A 22,231-nucleotide genomic window follows, 5' to 3' on the forward strand; every position below is an offset into this window, starting at 1 on the left:
AAATAGAGAAGACAAACATAAATAAAAAATAAAAGGGAAAATGTTAAGTCTGAGCATTCCGACAACTATATTAAATATAAATGGTCTAAATACACAAATTAAAAGACAAAGATTGATGGAGTGGGTTTGAAATGAGCATTATCTAACTGTATGCAGTCCACAAGAATCTCTCTCCAAATATTAAAATGTAATATCTTAGGTGTAAAGGAATAGGATTGAAAAAGACATGCAAATATTAATGAAAAAAAGTGAAGTGGATATATCAATTTCATATAAGGTAGATTTTTAGAGCAAAGGAAATTACCAGAGACAGTGGGATATTTCATAATAATAAAAAGGTTGATCTATTACAAAGACATAGCAATTTGAAATGTGTGCTCATTCAGTTGAGAAGCAAAATATATGAAAACAAGAACTGAGAGAATTGAAGAGATACATAGACAAATCCACAGTTATAGTGTGAGAATTCAAGATCCCTCTTTCAACAGTTGTTTAAACAACTGGACAGTAAATCGGTAAGAATATAGAAGAACTCTACAACAGCAGTGAGGAACAGGATCTATTTGACATTTATAGCCCACTCCCTTTGATAATAGCAAACAAGCATTACTTTCATGTGCTTATAGAACATACAAGATAGACTATGTCCTGGGTATAAAACAGGCCTCAACAAATTTGACATAATTGAAATCATACACAAGTTGTTCTCTGAACACAATGAAATCCAACTAGAAACCAAAGACACAAAGATAAGAGAAAAATTTCCAGACACTTGATAACCAAATATCATACTTATAAATAACCCACAAAGAAGTTACAAGTGTAGTAAAACTGTATTGAACTGAATTAAAAGGAAAATACAACACACCAAAATTTGTAAGACATAACCAAAATGGTGATGAGAGGGAATTTCATGGCACTAAATAAAAGCCTTAGAGAAGAAGAAAGTCTTAATCAGTAATTTCTAGTTTTCCACCAGTTTCAACAAAGCTGAAATGACATCTTAATATGCTTTTCCTAAGGCACAGGAATAAAGGTTTTCCAGGGTGCACAGCTAAGAACGGATTGTTGGGAGGAAGACCATAGGCACCTCAGCTCTTACTAGAGGATGCTTTCACTAGTTGGTATCTTTCACTGGCTAGTTCACTCATCCCATGGCCCATCCCCCGAGTTGCTGTGATTGTTGACTGTTAATGACTCATAAGTTCCATTTTTGATGAGAGAGGTTATACAGACTTCCAGGCTCTTACTACTTTGAGAGGTAGGAGGCAGGCACCCAGTGGCCAAGTACTGACAGTGTCAAGGCTAGCTTCTTGACTGTGGGTGGGACTAACTCTCTAGGAGCAATTCATGTTCCAGAGGCCCACTCAAGACCAGGGTGAAGTTGATGTACTGAACCATCATCCTGCTAATCTCCATCTTCTTCTGAAAGTCCTCATAAATGCCCACTCTCTCCATTCCCATGACTTGCTCTGCTTCTAGGGAACCTGACCCAAGATAACTAGTATTGCTGAAGTTGTTCCAAAATAATTGTACCAATATATATATTTGAGCTGAAGTTCCAATTCTGAGAAACAGACATTTAGGGTTGAGGGAGGAGCTTCTGGGCATGGGAATAAGCAAAAGCAAAAGCTCCAAGAAGATAAAGAATTTGTGAATCCAGAGGACTGAAATAAAGCCAATATGGCTTAAGTATTGGGAACAAAGAAAAGAGAATGATGTTGGCTGAAGTTGTAAATATGCGCAGGAGCAAGACCAGGTAAAGATTTGTAGCCTGATTCATTTTTTGCCTAAGTGTGATGTTAATTGTGATGTCATGGTTTAAGCAGTGAAGGGATATGTTCAATTTAAATTTTAAGAGAGTTACTCTCTATTTAAGAGTGGATTGGAAAGAGATAAGAGAAGCAAGGAAAAGGATCACACAGCAAGGAAAATGGATAATAAAAATTAGCATTCCTGCAAAGAGGAAGAAACTTAATTAGATCTATAGCACAATACTATTTATGTACATAAAACACAAAAATGCACAATGATACATTTTCTTCAAAGATCCATGCATATATTGAAGTGGCCACTATATGTGGAGGGAGAGGAAGGGGATGGAGATTTGAGCAAATTGAAGGCAATAAAAACAAGTGGTGTCTTGTAAAAATGGGTGATGTGTCATGGAGATATAGGATTTATTCTACTCTGCACCTAAGAAAGCAAAAAGCAAAACAGCAGCAACCATCCATCTCTGTTCCCATACATTCACTTTCCTCATGGAGGCCCATGTCTGTCATGGAGGAAGAGCAGAGAGTAATAGCACCTTGTAGTTGAGGGATTCCAGGACCAGGTTCTCCAAGAGACATTTAAAATAATCCAAACTTTTACTCACTAAGTGGGATTTACAGGATTGGAGAGACTTTCCCCAGGGAATAATTCAGCATCTGATTCAAGGAACCTGAAGGAAGCAGAGCCTCCCTGGACTCTCATTATGGAAGAAACAGACAGGAGCACCAAGACAGGCTGATGACTGGTGGTGGTGGATATTCCCAATGCAACATCTCAGCCCAATTTTTTCTTTCCCTGATTGATTCCATGGAACCTGGTCTTGAGACATCTTATGTCCCCTTTGCTCAAGTTTATGTCCCAGTACCATCAGATCTGGAAAATAAGTTTCTACCGTGTCTGATTAAAGCTCTGTGCTTTCAACCCACAATGCAAGGATAAACCTCTGTGAGGAGTCAGTAAAAGTCTGTGGAGTAAAAGCAATTGCTTCAATGCTTATTGAGGACAAGGACTGTGAGATATCCCTTTCTCTTTTAAGTGTCCACAGAAGCATATGACATAGTCCTCAAATGTATTTGTCAAATGTATTTGTTATTTTGTAATTTATGTTGGTTCTTCTGTTTCTCTGTCTAACCTTTAGAGTCCTGGCGACTGAAATGCACATTTGGGGGAGAGAGTGTGTCAGCTTTAATCAACAACATGCAGCTCTGAGGGACTTTAGGGTCTCTTCTCAGACACTCTTCAAGAATCCTCAGAATCCAAATATTCTTACTGAGCAAAATTCCTTGGACTGCATGTAGTTTCTTTGTGATTAGCTTTGGAGCTGAGCAGCATAGAGGAGGAAACCCTTGCTGGAATCTTAACCGATGTATCTCTCAATAGATAGACTAATGTCTGCAGGGTCCCAAGTCCTGGGCTGAGCCCTGGGGACATTGGAAGAAATGAAAGGGTCTTTCCCAAGAGAAATTCCAGATCTTGGTTCAGTGGGAAACAGACATAAATAAAAATAATGTCTAATCCCAACAACAGAGATCATTGCATGCAATATATTGGTATATTTACTTTCAATATTTTCCTATCCATGAAGAAAGTTTTGCTTCTTGTCAACATCTCATAAGAAATTTCCTTGTCCTTCAATTGATGAATGGATAAAGAAACTGTGGTATATATATACAACGGAATATTACTCAGTCATAAAGAATGATAAAATTATGGCATTTGCAGGCAAGTGGATGAAATTGGAGAATATCATGCTAAGTGAGATAAGACAATCTCAAAAAACCAAAGGACGAATGATTTCGCTAATAAGTGGATGATGACACATAATGGGGGGTGGGAGGGGTTAGTGTTAGGGTTAGAGTTAGGGTTGGGGGGGCAAGAATGGAGGAAGGAAGGACTGTATAGAGGGAAAAGAGGGGTGGGAGGGGTGGGAGGGGTGGGAGGGGTCGGGAGGAAGGGAAAAAATAACAGAATGAATCAAACAACGTTACCCTATATAAATTTATGATTACACAAGTGGTATGCCTTTACTCCATGTACAAACAGAGAAACAACATGTATCCCATTTGTTTACAATAAAAAAAAGAAGCTGAAAAAAAAAAAAGAAATTTCCTATGCCCAAACATGCATCTCACCTGTTGTAGGTACCATCTGGAGGCTCAAGCATTTCCCCATTGGTGTGCATTTGGTCACTTCATTAAGAAAAATAATTGCAAATAATTCTGCGATGGACACCTTCAGTTATAAACCTAATTCAATTTTGGATTATTTATTACATTATCTACCCCTATAATTATAAATGAGAGTCAAATTATAAACATAGTATGATTTTTTAATATCTTAGGTTTTAAATAATAAAATTAGTATAAAATCTTAGTGGTTTGATGGATACAATTGCAGGTTTTTCTAATAATATACAAATGCACATATATTAATTGTACAAATAAGTTCACACAAGTTTGTTTCTTTTTATTTGGAACTTTATCATGGAAAAAATCTTCACATCACTGTCTTAAGATATACCTCATTCCATTTTTTTTACAACAACATAAAGTCACTCTAAGTTAGTAGAAGTTAACTCAAAATTCATTGTATGCATGTATAATAATTTATTTTATTCAATCATCTGTTGATGAATATTTGATTAACTGCAAGTTTTTATAGTTATAAACAATGTTGTCATACATTTATTAATAATCTTTTTACTCTTTACACTTGTGATAGAGTATGTCTGGTAAGTGTATTTCTCCTTAACAGAATGAAAATTTAAATTTTTATAGATGTGTTAAATTGCTAATAAGTTTATACCAATAATAATTTTCTCTAAAATTGATGAGTGCCCATTTTTTTACCTTCTTTCGAGAACTCAATCTCTTGTATAATTCAGCTTCAAGAGCAGCTATTTTTCCTTACTTCTCAGAAGGCAGATATCAGTGATAGTTCCCCTAACTTTGCCACCTAAGAGTTCCCTGTTATTTTGGTGGAGTGTTCAAATATGTGGACACATTTTCTGATCTCTCCTGGTGTTTTCTCTCTCACAGTTTCACCTGGACAGTGTCTTTACTTGTCTTTTTACTCCTGTTTACTCTATTCAGGGTCTATTCTCAGTAACTCCTCTTCACTGTGGGGGTGACTTGTCCTGGAGGAGGACAATGGCTAGAGTTGAGGGTTCCCAGATGGTGGCTGCTCCAGACCTCCTGGCCAGAGGCTTGCTCAACCTCCAGTTCCAACCCATCTGCGAGACCGTGGGAGGGTGTGTTTTCTTCTATCATGAGGAAAATGATATCTGATCAGCTCTCCTTTTGTGATGTTTGCAGTACCGTTGCCCACTGTCTGGGTTCATTCATTCTCTGGGGGTAGCTTAATGGTGATATTCTATCATTCATTTCTCTTATTGAAGGAAAAATAATAATAAAAATGATGATTAGTAACAAAAGGTAAAAGAAGGCAAAGAACACAAAATGCAAAGAATAATTGAATCCCACCAGAAAAGCTTCACTACAGAGCAGATGAAAATCCACATCCACTGCTCCTGATGGAGCTTCCTGCCAAAAGTTTTAGACTTTGCCTGATCTCTGAGTACCCAGTTCACTTCCCAGCTTAAAGTACTTCAGTGACTTCACATTGTAATTGAATAAAAACAGAGCCACTCCCCTGGCTTCATCTGTCCCTGCTTTGCATCACTCACAGCTTTGCCTACAAAATCCAGGCTGCCTTCCCACCAGCCATCCGCACACTAAGTTCATTTCCCACTTTAGTGACTTTACAAATGTTATTCCCCCTCCCTAGATGGATCTTCTCCCAGATTAAATGTCTCTTTCTCAGAGATCTCTGTATTTGTTTGTTTGGTGCTGGGAATGAACCCAGGGCTCTGGCATGCTAAGCAGCAGTTTCTACCATTGAGCCACCCCCAGTCCCTCTCAGAGAGCCTTTCTGATGCATCAACCCAAGAACTTGCCTGCTCCTGTCCCCCATTGCTCTCTATCTCAGGTTACTTTTTCCTTGGGGCCCTCATCAATTTGTAAGTATTTTAGTTCCTCATCTGTTTGCTTTCAGAAGGCCTCTCATACTGGTCTGCAAGCTCCATGAGAGAGGCACCATGTCCATCTTCTTCATGGTGGTATCTCCAGTGCTTAGTCCCACATCTGTCATCAACAAACTATACACAAATAAATCAGAGGGAGGAGACTCTCAGGCAAGAGTAGAACTGAGACCATTTTGGTGAGATGTGTTTGGAGTCAGGGCTACCCCCAGAAAGGCGGGGGGCTTGTGGTGAAGACCAAATCCAAGAACCTCAGGAGCAGGAGGGAGGCCAAGTGCTGTGATGTCCACTTGGCCACAGCCTTGCCTTCTGTGTTTGTAAGCCATAGCCAACTAGGGTCCAAAAATATTAAATGGAAAATTCCAGAAATAAGCAATTCATAAGTTTAAATGACTTACATTTTTAATTTTTATGATAAGCATACATTTATAGGAAAAAGCACAGCATGCAAAGGTTGGAACTCCTGCAGTTTCAGGCACTCGCTGGAGGTCTTGCAACCTATCCCCTGTGGGTGAGGGGTGACTACTGTATGCAAACAACTCTGTAGGATGTCTGGGTGGTGGCACCAATGACAACTCTGCCCATCTCATAATTTGGCAGCAGAAGGTTTGTTATTGCTAGCACTGAAAAGTGGGAGAAACCCAGATCTTTAGCAATAATCATGGCCCATCTACTAGTGGACCTAGGACCAGCCTGAAACCTTTCACCCTCCCCTGCAGCATGAAGGATTCCCAACTGAGATGTTGCTTGACAGCTACCACATAGGAGACTAGAGGCTCTTTGCTTGCGATCTGCTTGAAGGTAGTGACTCCCATCAACGAGGAGATAGAAAGAACAATGACAGGCATTGTCTGGACAGCAGTGCTGAGGCCAGTTCCTCTATGGAGAGGGGATGGAGTGCATGGTTTGAATCTAGAATCCTTTCAACTCTGAGGCAGTGGTTAGGGCAGAGAGAGGGTGGGCTGAGGGCTCTATGGTTTGGGAGATTTAAGCCCAAACTTTCCACCAGAAAAAGGGAAGGGAAGGTTACAAAGAGTGAGGAGGAGAGAGAATCCGATGACTCCTTGTAAACAAGGTTCATTTCCCAAGGCCCTTGCTCCCAGAAATTAACACTGAGGAAATTACATTCATTTGAAGAAGATGTCTTGGGATTGCTTGCTTCCCTGAGGCCTCTTCAAAAGTGATAAATAAGCCTGGCACAGCCCTGACTCAGCCCCTTCCATTCTGAACCAGAGCTCAAGCCTCAGCTCTCAGGTCCCTGGCCCTGCAGGGGCACCCACAGTCTGCCTTGTGTCTCCTCCTATATGGGGACCAAAGGTCCAGGTGCCAGTGCCCCTTCTTTTCACCTTCACCCTAGGAAGCCCTGAGTCCCCCAGAACTGCTTCAGGTTTCCTATGTCCTGACTGTGACCTTCACTCAATGGAGGAGGAAGGTGCAGGCAGTAGAGCCAGGGGGATCTATCTGAGGGCAGCGCAGTGCCACAGGTAAGGCCCAGAGGTCTCAGGTGTTGTCGAGGTCTTAAGCCCCCTTGCTCTTCTCGACCAGCGACAAGGGAAGGGGCCACTTCCCAACAAGGTCAGACCGGGATAGGTAGGGCTGACTGACCGCCCGCTCCCAGCCCCCCGGGCGGAGGACAATCAGACATGTCAGGGAGACCAGTCACAGCAGGAACTCATTTATTGAGGAAGTCACACAGCTTTTATGTAGGGTGGAGGCTAGGCGGGAACTAAAGGTCAGCAAGGCATGGGGGTTCACACAGCGAGAGTCCCATAGGACTATATGGCAAGCACGAGCTGATCACGTTCACGGAACTGTTGTAAACCAGTCCCTGATGGTGGTCCGATTTATCGACATGAACCTTTGAAGTCGCCTTTGAGCCTTGATCTTGCTCACTCGCCAGGGAGTAAGGAGTCAGCCTGAGTTAGTTAACGTGTCATTAGTCCCAACAAGATGTCCTCTCTCTCTTCCCCTTTTTATCTTCTCTTGTCTCCAGTCTTCCACAAACTATTCACATACTTTAAAACATCTCCTTATAATCTGATACCTTGGTGTTCAAAAGTAATATAATGATCTCTGATCATTTTAACATTCTACGGTTTCCATAGTGCAGTCATATACCCTGTTGCTTGTGGTTCTCAAACCCACCCATAAAGCATGATGGGTGCAAGGAGGCAGCTCAGAGAGGTTGTATACTCCTTCAAGGTCACACAGCTAGGGAGCAACAGAGAAGGAACAAAGTTCAGTTTTCTGACACCAAGCTTGGAGCCCTTTTTTATATCACTCCCACATTGCCTCCCCTCCCTTTTCCCCTCAACCATAGGAGAGGGGTTTGTGTATCCCAGGCCATATGATCACCCCAGTGTTTAGGTCAACCGACCCTTAAAAACTCAGAGCACTGTTCCCAAAGTGTAAGATCAGAAGCACCAGATACTTGGTAATAAGAGCTTGGTTTTGAGAAAAGATATACTGACCATGTCTCAAGGAAGGGAACCCACTGACGATTCTGATGCACATTAAAGTGTGTGTGGGTGCTTGCCTTGCTTTGTAATCCAGGAGGCAGGATTTCTTTGGAAATTCCCTGACTTTTCCTCACCCTCCCACGTCCTGACCTCCTCATTTCAGGTAGTGGTTCTGGAGGGCCCTGAATTCCAGGCACTATACTAGTTGGGGAGTGGATCTGGCAGCAAAATATGGGGAACAGTTTTGGGCTCTATCACTTACTAGTTTATTGACTTTAGGAAACTCATGAAGCTTTTAAGTCTCAGTTGCTCATCTATAAAATAGGACAACAGAACCAGACAGTGTTTCTATCAATGTAAGATCTTAATACGTGTAAAGTATTTAACACATTGTGCAGTGACATGTTCAGTAAAGAATAGTGGTTTGCTCTAAAAATAGTTACATATGTTAAGCTAGAGTTGGGATCCAGTGTTCTGACTCAGAATCTCCTTCCACTGATACTTGTATCTAGGAATTCAACTCAGTAAATGAAGTAATAAATCCATTCATTTGTCTAATATTGGGTCTCTCCTCATCCTATCTCCCAACCCAAAGTTCCAAACCAGTTCAGGATCAAAGGTAGCTTGCAGTTCCCACATCTACATTTGCTTATTCTGTTACTTTAGATGAGTGATATCCAGATGGAATTTGCAGAACAGTGACACACTTTCCTGACACTGTGCCTGCATTTTTAACTGTTCTTTAATTGATTTTGGCTCTTGGGCTCTTGGCTCCTCCCCACATGCAGGCAATGCCTAATATTATATCCAGCCCAGTTCAGCCCTCACTCATTGATCCTGATGCTGTCCTGTCCTTGTGTGGGGACCTGAGGAGACAGTCAAGAGTCAATGTTGTTTCTGCTCTTCAGGCTCTCTCAGTGTTATAGAACATAGACCTTTAAGCAAAACGTGGACTGTGCAATCCTAAAAGAACACAAAGACCAAGGGATCGTGCAGAAGCTGGAGTGGTGACCCCTGGGGTGGGAGGGAAGATTGAGCAGGAGCTGTGATGGGTCCTACAAGGCAGGAGATGCAAGAGTGGAGTGGAGAAAGTGCATCCCATGAACAGGAACAGCTGATGCTAAGGATGCAGGCAAAGCATTTTATGCATTCTAGAAAATGCAAGGTATTGCCAACCTCAGCAGTGCCAGACCACAAGTCAGGAGAATACACTGGGGTGAGGCATCCTGGACCCTTGATCATCTGCCCACTAACCTGTGGTCTCCTGGAGGAAATGGAGAACTTGGCTACCATGGCAGATACGTGACAGATTTGTTATTTGCAAACACATCAGGTGTGGCATGAATGATGAGCACCTTGTGTGTCTTGCTTTCATCTTCACAGTGACACATGGCAGGTTTCATCAGCTTCAAACAAGGGCAAGCTGCATGTTTTCTATTGTGTGCGTGTGTGTATGTGTATGTGTGTGTGTGTGTGTGTGTGTTCATGTGTGTGTATGAAAGTGACCTGTAGTTTTAACATAACAGTTATTGTGAACACCTTTCCATACACAAGTGAAAAAATTAACATCATCATTTTTGATAGTTCCAGAGTGTTTCATTGATTTAATGGATTATGTAGTGCTGAAACAGTTCTATAGAGATATAAGTGATAATGTAAACTTCACTTCACCCATGTAAAGATTGTAATTAATGTATCATGTCATTTTGCAGTTATCATCCAGAGTCTCATTTTTGAACATTTTCTTCCTTCCCAAAAGAAACTCTCCTCCCATTAGCAGTCACTCCCCTCTTCTCCCTCCCCTCAGCTGTTGGTGGTCGTTAGTCCACTTTCTGTCTCTGTGAATGCTTCTTTTGAAATTTTTAAACCAGATCAGTTGTGTTAAATTTTATGCTATTTCTACATGTGTACTGTTATTCACAAGTCTCTGATAATCATCAAATATATTCATCTCTTACATTTTGTCTGGTCACATTATGATAAATCTCTGAAACTAGAATAGGCTTGATCAAATACATGTCTTTTCCTGTTTGTTTCCAAAGTCACAGAATGACATTGCTGAGTGCACATTTTTCTCCTTTTTTGTATGTGTGGAAAAATACTCAGTAATTGATGTTAGAGAAAATATTTTTCAAGGATAACAGTGTGTGCGTGTAAGTGGATTTTTTAGCATATTTCTTTTTTTTTTTTTTAGATTATCACATTTTATTTTTTATTTTTATTTTTTTATTGTAAACAAATGGGATATATGTTGTATCTCTGTACATGGCATAGAGGCATACCGTTTGTGTAATCATAAATTTACATAGGGTAATGTTTGATTCATTCTGTTATTTTTTCACTCCCCCCAACCCCTCCCACCCCTCTTTTCCCTCTATGCAGTCCTTCCTTTCTCCATTCTTGCCCCCCTCCCTAAACCTAACTCTAACCCTAAAACTAACCCCTCCCACCCCCCATTATGTGTCATCATCCACTTATTAGCGATATCATTCGTCCTTTGGTTTTTTGAGATTGGCTTATCTCACTTAGCATGATATTCTCCAATTTCATCCATTTGCCTGCAAATGACATAATTTTATCATTCTTTATGGCTGAGTAATATTTCATTGTATATATATACCACAGTTTCTTTATCCATTCATGAATTGAAGGACATCTAGGTTGGTTCCACAATCTGGCTATTGTGAATTGAGCAGCTATGAACATTGATGTGGCTGTATCTCTGTAGTATGCTGATTTTAAGTCCTTTGGGTATAGGCCAAGGAGTGGGATAGATGGGTCAAATGGTGGTTCCATTCCAAGTTTTCTAAGGAGTCTCCACACTACTTTCCAAAGTGGCTGCACTAATTTGCAGCCCCACCAGCAATGTATGAGTGTACCTTTCTCCCCACATCCTCGCCAACACCTGTTGTTGCTTGTATTCTTGATAATTGCCATTCTAATTGGGGTGAGATGGAATCTTAGGGTGGTTTTGATTTGCATTTCTCTTATTACTAGAGATGTTGAACATTTTTCCATATGTTTGTTGATTGCTTATAGATTTTCTTCTGTGAAATGTCGATTCATTTCCTTAGCCCATTTGTCGATTGGATTATTTGCATTCTTGGTGTAGAGTTTTTTGAGTTCTATATAGATTCTGGAGATTAGTGCTCTATCTGAAGTATGATTGGCAAAGATTTTGTCCCACTTTGTAGGCTCTTTCTTCACATTGCTGATAGTTTCCTTTGCTGAGAGGAAGCTTTTTAGTTTGAATCTATCCCAGTTATTGATTCTTGCTTTTATTTCTTGTGCTATGGGAGTCCTATTGAGGAAGTCTGGTCCTAAGTCGACATGTTGAAGCTCTGGACCTACTTTTTCTTCTATAAGATGCAAGGTCTCTGGTCTGAATCCGAGGTCTTTAATCCATTTTGAGTTTAGTTTCGTGCATGGTGAGAGATATGGGTTTAGTTTCATTCTGTTGCATATGGATTTCCAATTCTCCCAGCACCATTTGTTGAAGAGGCTATCTTTTCTCCATTGCATATTTTTGGCCCCTTTGTCTAGTATGAGAAAATTGTATTTATTTGGGTTTGTGTCCGTGTCCTCTATTCTGTACCATTGATCCACCTTTCTATTTTGGTACCAATACCATGCCATTTTTGTTACTATTGCTTTGTAGTAGAGTTGAAGATCTGGTATTGCAATACCCCCTGCTTCACTCTTTCTGCTAAGGATTGCTTTAGCTATTCTAGGTTTTTTATTCTTCCAGATGAATTTCATAATTGCTTACTCTATTTCTGTAAGGTACATCATTGGGATTTTAATTGGAATTGCGTTGAATCTGTATAGCACTTTTGGTAGTATGGCCATTTTGACAATATTAACTCTTCCTATCCAAGAACATGGGAGATCTTTCCATCTTCTAAGGTTTTCTTTAATTTCTTTCTTTAGTGTTCTGTAGTTCTCATTGTAGAGGTCTTTCACCTCTTTTGTGAGATTGATTCCCAAGTATTTTATTTTTTTCGATGCTATTGTGAATGGGGTAGTTTTCCTAAGTTCTCTTTCTGAAGATTCAAAATGTATGTATAAAAATGCCTTAGATTTATGTGCATTGATCTTATATCCCGCTACTTTACTGAATTCACTTATGAGTTCTAAAAGTTTTCTGGTGGAATTCCCTGGCTCCTCTAAGTATATAATCATATCATCAGCAAATAGGGATAGTTTGAGTTCTTCTTTTCCTATTCGTATCCCTTTAATTTCTTTGGTCTGTCTAATTGCACTGGCTAGAGTTTCAAGGACGATATTGAAAAGTGGTGAAAGAGGGCATCCCTGCCTTGTTCCAATTTTTAGGGGGAATGCCTTCAGTTTTTCACCATTTAGAATGATATTAGCCATGGGCTTAGCATAGATGGCCTTTACAATGTTAAGGAATGTTCCCACTATCCCTATTTTTTCTAGTATTTTGAGCATGAAGGGGTGCTGTATTTTATCAAGTGCTTTTTCTGCATCTATTGAAATAATCATGTGATTCTTGACTTTAAGTCTATTGATATGGTGAATGACATTTATTGATTTCCTGATGTTGAACCAACCTTGCATCCCTGGGATGAAACCCACTTGATCATGGTGCACTATCTTTTTAATATGTTTTTGTATGCGATTTGCTAAAATTTTGTTGAGAATTTTTACGTCAATGTTCATTAAGGATATTGGTCTGAAATTTTCTTTCCTTGATGTGTCTCTGTCTCTGGTTTAGGTATCAGGGTAATATTGGCTTCATAGAATGAGTTTGGGAGGGTTCCCTCCTCTTCTATTTTATGGAATACTTTGAGAAGTATTGGAATGAGCTCTTCTTTAAAGGTTTTGTAGAACTCAGCTGAGAACCCATCTGGTCCTGAACTTTTCTTTGTTGGTAGGCTTTTGATGACTTCTTCTATTTCATTACTTGAAATTGGTCTATTTAAATTGTGTATGTCCTCCTCGTTCAGTTTAGGCAATTCATATGTCTCTAGAAACCTGTTGATGTCTTCGAAATTTTCTATTTTGTTGGAGTATAGATTTTCAAAATAGCTTCTAATTATGTTTTGTATTTCGGTCGTGTCTGTTGTGATATTTCCTTGTTCATTCCAAATTTTAGTGATTTGGGTTTTCTCTCGTCTTCTCTTTGTTAGTGTCGCTAAAGGTTTATCAATATTGTTTATTTTTTCGAAGAACCAACTATTTATTTTGTCAATTTTATGTATTGTTTCTTTTGTTTCAATTTCATTGATTTCAGCTCTGAGTTCAACTATTTCCTGTCTTCTACTACTTTTGGTGTTGGTCTGTTCTTCTTTTTCTAGGGCTTTGAGCTGTAGTGTTAGGTCGTTTATTTGTTGAGTATTACTTCTTTTGTTGAATGCGGTCCATGAAATAAATCTTCCTCTAAGTACTGCTTTCATAGTGTCCCAGAGATTTTGATATGATGTTTCTTTGTTCTCATTGACCTCTAAGAATTTTTAAATTTCCTTCCTAATATCTTCTGTTATCCATTCATCATATAATAACATATTGTTTAATTTCCAGGTGTTGGAGTAGTTTCTGTTTTTTACTCTTTCATTTATTTCTAACTTCAATCCATTATGATCTGATAGAATACAAGGAAGTGTCTCTATCTTCTTGTATTTGCTGACATTAGCTTTGTGGCATAAAATATGGTCTATTTTAAAGAAGGATCCATGTGCTGCTGAGAAGAAAGTATATTCACTCTTCGTTGGATGGTATATTCTATAAATGTCTGTTAAGTCTAAATTATTGATTGTGTTATTGAGATCTATGGTTTCTTTGTTCAATTTTTGTTTGGAAGATCTGTCCAGTGGGGAGAGAGGCGTGTTAAAATCACCTAGTATTATTGTGTTACAGTCTATTTGGTTTCTAAAATTGAGAAGGATTTGTTTGACACACATGGATGAGTCACTGTTTGGGGCATACATGTTTATGATTGTTATATCTTGCTGATTTATGCTTCCCTTAAGCAGTATGAAATGTCCTTCTTTATCCCTTCTGACTAACTTTGGCTTGAAGTCCACATTATCTGAAATGAGGATGGATACTCTAGCTTTTTTGCTGAGTCCATGTGCATGGTATGTTTTTTCCCATCCTTTCACCTTTGGTCTGTGGGTATCTGTTTCTAAGAGATGCGTCTCTTGCAGGCAACATGTTGTTGCATCTTTCTTTTTAATCCAATCTGCCAGTCTATGTCTTTTGATTGATGAATTCAGGCCATTAACATTCAGGGTTATTATTGAGATATGATTTGTATTCCCAGTCATTTGGTTCATCTTTTAAATTTTATTTATTTATTTATTTATTTTTGACACACCTTGGTTCCTCCTTTATTTGACAATTCCTTTAGGATAATTCCTCCCTTTGCTGATTTGCTTCTTTGCTTTTTATCTCTTCCTCATGGAATATTTTGCTGAGAATGTTCTGTAATGCTGGCTTTCTTTTTGTAAATTCTTTTAGCTTTTGTTTATCATGGAATGATTTGATTTCATCGTCAAATTTGAAGGTAAGTTTTGCTGGGTATAAGATTCTTGGTTGGCATCCATTTTCTTTCAGAGTTTGAAAAATGTTGTTCCAGGCCCTTCTAGCTTTTAGGGTCTGGATTGAAAAATCTGCTGATATCCGTATTGGTTTTCCCCTGAATGTAATTTGGTTCTTTTCTCTCACAGCCTTTAAAATTCTGTCTTTATTTTGTATGTTAGGCATGTTCATTATAATGTGCCTTGGTGTGGGTCTGTTGTAATTTTGTGTATTTGGAGTCGTATAAGCCTCTTGAACTTGATTTTCCATTTCATTCTTCATATTGGGGAAATTTTCTGATATTATTTCATTGAATAGATTGTTCATTCCTTTGGTTTGTTTCTCTAAGCCTTCCTCAATCCCAATAATTCTCAAATTTGGCCTTTTCATGATATCCCATAGTTCTTGGAGATTCTGTTCATGATTTCTTACCATCTTCTCTGTTTGTTCAACTTTGTTTTCAAGGTTAAATATTTTGTCTTCAATATCTGAGGTTCTGTCTTCCAGGTGTTCTATCCTATTGGTTATGCTTTCTATGGAGTTCTTAATTTGGTTTATTGTTTCCTTCATTTCAAGGATTTCTGTTTGGTTTTTTTTCAATATCTCTAACTCTTTATTGAAATGACCTTTTGCTTCCTGTATTTGCTCTTTTAACTGTCGATTGGTGCGATCAATGCCTGCATTTGCTCTTTCATCTCATCGTTTGCTTCCCTGATCACCTTAATTATGTACATTATGAACTCCCTTTCTGTCATTTCTTCTGCCATGCTGTCGTTGGATTTTATTGATGTAACATCTAGATTTGTTGGAGCATTGTCTTCCCTTGTTTTCTCATATTGTTCAGGAATCAGCGGGTCATTAAGTTATTGCAGATTTCCTCTATCAACTTATAATGTCCCTGAAGATTGCTATCTTATCCTTCAGTAGCCTGCAGTCTTGGAGGAAGTTGATAATGCGGTGCTCCCCAAGAAAGCTGCCTCTCTAGGGTTGGTGACCCTCAGGTGGGGTATATTCCCTGATAGTGGGCAGAGGTGCCTCCACTTGTTGACCAATGGTCATCCAACGGGGAAGTAGGCTGCGGGTTGAGGCAAGGCCTGTTTGTGCCTGTGTCTCTGGTTTTACCGTCCCTGTGGGAAAACCTCACCCGGCAGGGAAGACTCACCAGTGGGGATGTCTCGCTGGTCAGTTCCCCTCCTAGAGGTTCCCCTCAATCTACAACTACCGCCTGGGCTGGGCTGTCTTCCTCTGCAACGTTCCCAGGGGCCCGGACCTACCTCCTGGGCCTGGGAGCCTCACCCTTCGCAGACGAGTCTCCTTAGGCTGCCTCTCCTCAGAGAATCTGCCCGCAGTCCTGGAAACTTCTCTCCGCCCCTAGGTGTGTCTCTGTGTGGCTCTTCCAGCAAGAAGCCGCCTAGATCCTGGGACCCTGCTCTGCACCTAATTGCCTGGCTATGCGGCCCCTCCTCTGAGCCGCCACCTGGAGTCCCATACAATAGCTCCGAGACCCAGAGACCCGCCACACACCTCTTCCTCCGGACAGCCGCCGGGTGTTCTGACGCAGTCACTAGGAGTCCAAGCAACTCACTTCACTTCTCCTCTTCCCACCAACCGCCCGTAGCCCTAGGCAGTCACTCCGAGTCCAAGTGACCCGCCCTGTTCCTCCTCCTCCTCGGTATAGGCCCCTGGGTGTTCAGGAGCGGTCACTCGGAGACCAAGTGACCCACCACACTCCTCCTCCAGGCAGGCCACCAGTATTCAGAAGCGGTCGCTTTGAGTCCAAACAACTCACCACTCGCCTCCTCCTCTGGCAACCGCCTGTGGCTCTGATGCAGTCACTCCTAGACCAAGCAACCCGCCATGTTCCTCCTCTTCCTCTGGACAGCCCCTTGGTGTTCAGAAGCGGTCGTTCTGAGTCTAAACAGCTCGCCATGCAGCTCCTCTGGCAACTGCCTGTAGCTCTGATGTAGTCACTCCTAGACCAAGCAACCCGCCGCACTTCTCCTCTTCCTCCGGGCAACCCCCTGGATGTTCAGAAGCGGTTGCTCTGAGTCCAAACAGCTCGCCACACAGCTCCTCCTCAGGCAGCTGCCCGGAGCCCCAGTAGTTGCTCCGAGTCCAAGCGCTGTGCTGAGCCACCTCCTCTATGATGATCCCAGTTGTCCGTGTTTACCGCTCCAGCAGGGGGAGGGGCGTCTCGCCGAGCAACTCCACTTCACAAAGTTCCCTGCGTTCTGGGGCTACTGCCCCATTCAGGACGCCTCCCCAACGGGAGAGACTCACCCGGCGGCTTTGAGTTGGTCCCAAGTCTCTTGCTATCTCCTCTTTTGAATCCTGCGTCCTGGAGCAACATGAAATGCAGCCGCCCTCTAGTCCGCCATCTTGAAAAACCTTTAGCATATTTCTTGATCTTCAAGAAATAAAATTAAACTTTCTAAAAACTGAAGGACAAAGAATAAGCAGCCTAACATTGGCTTCAGTGTCCAGCACTCATAACTTTTTGCATAAAAGCAAGAAGTTGACGGATCTCAAGTATCTTCCATAATTGTCAAGTGTAGCACTGACTACTTGCCTGGATTCTTTGAGAGATGCCTGTCCCAATAATTGTGATTTAGCTCCCAAAAGTTTATTTTCTAATTTCCTTGCAGCATTATAGTTTTGGCAAAAGTTTTTGCATCCATCTTTTTTTTTTTTTTTTTTACAGTAAGTTTTATTTTGTGTTTTTTTACAACATGATGCCATAGGATACCTATGGATAGGAACATGATTACTTTGGTGAAACAAATTAATCGTCTCAAATGAGTTCATTTTAAAACTACTTATTATTTATGTTGCTAATCAAATTGGCAATGATGAAAGAGCCTGACATCTCCCATGCTTCCCTTTGATTATATCTAGAAATGTAAAAAGTACACACAGAGATGTTCATTGATGTAGCCTCTGTAATAGGAAACAATCTAACTGTATCATCAGAATACTGATTCAAGAAAGATATATGAATGGATAAAGAAAATGTGGTGCATATACACAGTCTTAAAGACTGTACATTACTCAGTCTGAAAGAAGAATGAAATTATGATATTTGCCAGTAAATGGATGGAGATGGAGAATATCATACTAAGTGAAATAAGCTGAAACCAAAAAACCAAAGGCTGAATGTTTTCTCTGATAAGAGGATGGCTGATCCATAATTACTGGAGGGTGGGGGAAGAATGAAGGGACTTTGGTTCTCCAGAAGGAGTGAGGGGAGTGGAGGGGGCTTTGGGATGGGAAGAATGGTGGAATAAGATGAATATTATTACCCCATATACATTATGGGTGTGACTCTGAACCATGTTTAGCTAGAGGAAGGAGAAGTTGTGCTTCATTTGTGTACAATGTGTGTAAAAGAATTCTACTGTCATGTATAACTAATTAGAACAAATTTAAAAATATATGATACAGTCTTAAGGTCGAATAGTAAGAAACCATCAAAAATGCATGACAATACAGACTTAGAGAATGTTCTGTGGCACACTGTTAAATGGATACAAGAAATTTAATGAAAAAATCTGGAAAACTATATACCACATTAACAGAATCTGAAGTGATTTTTACTTTCTTTACATTTGTCTATGTTTCTTAAATTTTCCTAAATGACAATATCTTTTGTTTATAATCAAAGGATCACAATATGGCAAAAAGAAAATTTTATTTGTAAAAAATATCCATGGAATATCTCTAAAGAAGAGATGTTAAGATACTGAAGAAATTTCAACATATTTCTAATAATAGCCTACATAAAACATGAACAAATCAACTTTAGTAGTTTATACTGGGAAGGCAAATATGGTTCAATAGTGGGAAAGCTATTAACTGGGACAGGCACAAAAAAGCATATTGGTTTAAAAATGCAACAGCCATTCTTGGGTATTAAAATACTACTGGTCAAATACAAATAGGACAGTTGCTAAAAATACACAGCTCCTTCTCCTTGAAGTCCTTTTAAGACTCTTTATTGAACTTAGAATAAACTTTTAAAAGCTGTGACCTGGTCTCACTGACTGCACAACCTCATGTCTCACCACACTCCTTGTCACTCCAGTCACACTGACCCACATTGGGTTTCTTAATACAAGCAGCCCTTTAATACCTCAGGGACTCTGCACACAAGACTCTCTATCTGCGGTGCTCTTTGCTTAAGACTTCCTAAGACTGGCTTCTTTCTTGTGTTGGTTCTGGGGATTGAACCCTAGCTGCATCCCCAGCGCAGCTTTTCATTTAGAGATTTTTCATTTGGAGACAGGTCTTGCTAAGTTGCGGAGGGTCTAAGTTGCTGAGGCTGGCCTTGAACTTGCAATCCTCCTGCCTGAGACTTCTGAGTCACTGGGATTACAGAGGTGTGCTATTGGGTTCAGTGGTTTCTTTCATTTTTGCTCTTCCCAATAAAAGACTTCAAAGTATAAAAAGTTCCTATCTATTGCTAGATGGTGGAATTAAAGTGGTATATATATTTTCTTGTTTCTTTTAATTTTCAGTATTTTCACTTTGCCTAAAAGAAAAAAGTCATGATAAACTATTTTAATCTTTAATACATTTTAAATATTTTTGGTTAGATGTGAAATATTGACCAAATGACTTGTCCTACGTAAGTGTTCAGTGGTCCCAATGCCATTTATTGCATAATGCAAACTTTACCTGCAGATTTAAAGTAGTATTTTGCAATCCTCTACATTTCTCATGTTTCTGAAGTTTCTGAAGTTTGTCCAGCTCTACTGATCCACTCACTCTAGCACCAGCACCTCACTGCTTAGAGTCCTGGATAGTTGGCAGAGCAGGCATGCCCACTTGATACTCTTCTTCAATGTTTTCCTAGATTATTTTCATGTTTACTTCTAGATGAAATTGAATTTTATTTTCCAAAAATCCTATTATGATTTTGACTTCAAATCAGTGAAGTTTTAGATTAATTCAAATAAATATAAATTTGAATATGAACACATTTCATCCTGTTATCTAGAATCTTAGACCTTAAGAAGCTACTCATTTCTAGAATCTCTCTATTAACTATTCCATTTTTAAATTATTATTTTGGGTCTTTCTGGAGAATTTAGAGGTACTGCCTAATCCTCATGAACATCATAATACGTTATTTTGCTGATATTGTGGATGGTGTTGCTTTACATTGTATTGTAACCCGTGTATGTCATACATATCCAATATACATATATATTATACACACATACAATAGGCAATATTTACTGAGTGCTTGCTGCATGCCAAATCTTTTGTTATTTAATTTCATCATTGCTACAATACATTTTTTTTGCTATAGTACAGTTTATAATTAAAGGAATTGAGATTTTTTAATATTCTTTTTTATTGGTGCATATTAATTATATAGAGTAGGGGATTTCACTGTGGCCTAGTTGTACATGCCTGTAAGAGAATTTGATCGGTTTTACTCCTCAGTGTTTCCCCTTGCTCTCCTATCTTCCCTTCCCCTGACCCCCACAATGTTTTGTTGGTCTTTCTTCTGTTTTCATGGGACCCCTACCCCCGCTCTGCCTTTTCTCTCTAGCTTCCACATATAAGGGAAAGCATATGATCCTTGTCTTTCTCAGTTTGCCTTATTTCTCTTAACATAATGCTCTCCAGTTCCACTTTCCTACAAATGACTTACTTTCGTTCTGCTTCATGGTTGAACAAAATTCAATTGTGTATATAAGCCATGTTTTCTGATTCACTTGTTGACAGACACCTCAGCTGGTTTGAAGGAACTGAGTGAGACCTAAAGGGCTCAAGCAACCTGCCTGAGGCTCCACAGCTAGTCAACGGCAGTGCTGGGACTTGAATTCCAGCATTCTGTCGGCACAGTCACTGTGGTACAGGACTTCCTGGGAGCACCATTAGTTCTGAGTCTATTCCTCTTGTGACTGGTCACTTCACTGACATCCTTCTTCATTTCTAATGACATTTCAGTTGATAGTCTTAATTTTCTCAGAGAGATCATCATATCAGCAAACAATGATAATATTTCCTTTTCCTATATTTTTCTTCTATCCCCTTTGTCCATTTGTACAATATCCATTGCTTATAATGCATACAGCAATTTTTAAATATAACTTGAAAGACAATTCAATATCATAACATAGCATACTAATCTTTAAACACTTTAAGGGTATTGTATTGTAGGATAAGAATTAAAATAAGAAGTAGATATTAGTTCTAGAATAATACGTGTGACAGATTAGAAGATGCTGGATGATTATGTCCCATAAAGATTTTCCCATGTTATGTTTTTGTGCCTGTTATTAATTTGCTGCCAACCTAAAAATATCACAAAATTGTTAATGCTGAGAAAACATTGGGTTTTGTTTATGTTTGTGTCTGTATTCTTCTGAGGTCATTTGGTAAGCATTTGTTTGTGCTCATGTTGCAGCAAGTTGGGAGAATGGATGGAGGCAACCAGAGTGGGGACTCTGAGTTCCTGCTCATGGGGATCTCAGAGATTCCTGAGCAGCAGCGGATCCTGTTCTGGACATTTCTGCCCATGTACCTGGTCACTGTGGCGGGAAATGTGCTCATCATCCTGGCCATTGGCTCTGACTCCCACCTGCACACCCCCATGTACTTCTTCCTGGCCAACCTCTCCCTCACTGACCTCTTCTTTGTCACCAACACAATTCCCAAGATGCTGGTGAACCTTCAGTCCCAGAACAAAGCCATCTCCTACACAGGGAAATCTTCTTCCTGGTCTCCTTGGTGGCCCTGGACAATCTCATCCTGGCAGTGATGGCATATGACCATTATGTGGCCATCTGCCACCCTCTCCACTATGTCACAGCCATGAACTCTAAGCTTTGTATCCTGCTACTCACCTTGTGTTGGGCCCTATCTATCCTCTATGGCCTCATCCACACTCTCCTCATGACCAAGGTGACTTTCCGTGGATCCCGGAAAATCCATTACATCTTCTGTGAGATGTATGTCCTGCTGAGGCTTGCATGTTCCAACACCCAGATCAACCACACCGTGCTGATCACCACAGGCTGCTTCATCTTCCTCACCCCACTAGGGTTCATGATCATGTCATACGTCTGCATTGTCAGAGCCATCCTCAGAATACCCTCAGTCACTGGAAAGTACAAAGCCTTCTCCACCTGTGCCTCCCATTTGGCTGTTGTCTCTCTTTTCTGTGGGACACTTGGCATGGTGTATCCGCAGCCCCTGCATACCTACTCCATGAAGGATGCAGTAGCCACAGTGATGTATGCTGTGGTGACCCCCATGATGAACCCTTTCATCTACAGCCTGAGGAACAAGGACATTCTCTCTGGGAAGAATCCTCCTAGGGAAAGCCTTCAGAGGTCAACACGAGGGTAACTTGAAGTGGAAACTGGGAGTATCCTCTACCCTATATAAGTCCTGTAGAGGGATA

The 22,231-nt window shown here is 40.2% G+C and overlaps 1 protein-coding gene across 1 annotated transcript in view; it reads left to right on the forward strand.

The window, feature by feature from the left end:
- Positions 1–22,231, forward strand: part of LOC124980380 (olfactory receptor 1D2-like) — a 110,911-nt gene extending 88,680 nt beyond the window's left edge. Inside the window, 2 exon segments of the mRNA XM_047545876.1 lie at positions 21,233–21,530; positions 21,533–22,231. Coding sequence (XP_047401832.1) covers positions 21,233–21,530; positions 21,533–22,176 — 942 coding nt within the window. The 3' untranslated portion in view covers positions 22,177–22,231.

Source organism: Sciurus carolinensis, chromosome 3, assembly GCF_902686445.1.
Source record: "Sciurus carolinensis chromosome 3, mSciCar1.2, whole genome shotgun sequence".
Classification (NCBI taxonomy): domain Eukaryota; kingdom Metazoa; phylum Chordata; class Mammalia; order Rodentia; family Sciuridae; genus Sciurus; species Sciurus carolinensis.